At 50.8% G+C, this 526-nt stretch overlaps 1 protein-coding gene across 1 annotated transcript; it reads left to right on the top strand.

Moving 5' to 3' along the window:
• Positions 1-71: 71 nt before the first annotated feature.
• Positions 72-407, top strand: H310_15310 (hypothetical protein; the record flags this gene model as incomplete). The annotated part of the gene is made up of 2 exons (XM_008883295.1): positions 72-317; positions 384-407. 2 exons carry the CDS (start codon positions 72-74, stop codon positions 405-407), a joined length of 270 nt encoding a protein of 89 aa, XP_008881517.1.
• Positions 408-526: the final 119 nt, after the last annotated feature.

The raw sequence follows: 526 nt of genomic DNA, 5'->3' as shown, positions 1-526 counted from the left end.
AGCTCAACGTCATTCTGGAGAAGATCCCACCGAAGATTACATGGATATGCCAACCTGCAGATGTTGCCTGGATGAGACCGCTCAAGTCAGCACTTTGTCATCAGTGGATTGAATACTTGCGTACCGAACTTCAAAGTCATACTTCTGGACCCTGCAAGCTGTCCCCACCGAACCGCTTCGACTTGGTTGAGTGGGTCCATACAGCGTGGGAAAAACTACCACAGCGCACAATCATTTGTGGTTTTCGAAAGTGCAAGATCATCGATGGGCCTGTAGATGCGGGCGAAGGCAATGAATGCGCCGCTGTCTTGGACACTGTACAGGAAAGGGGGCCGTGGAGCTGACCGAACTGCGACCTGACGTTGATGTTGCGAACGACCTAGAAGTCGTACAAGATGATTGAATAGAGCGAAAACAAGGCTGAATCTTACCTTATGTTAATTGACCACTGCCCATGTGCGAGTGCCATTTGTTCAGGCACTCATCGGAATACCAAGGCCAAGGTGTACTGCCGGTATCCGGCCCA

Source organism: Aphanomyces invadans (genome assembly GCF_000520115.1).
Source record: "Aphanomyces invadans strain NJM9701 unplaced genomic scaffold supercont1.329, whole genome shotgun sequence".
Classification (NCBI taxonomy): domain Eukaryota; phylum Oomycota; class Saprolegniomycetes; order Saprolegniales; family Verrucalvaceae; genus Aphanomyces; species Aphanomyces invadans.
This window is presented reverse-complemented; position numbering and strand designations above follow the sequence as displayed.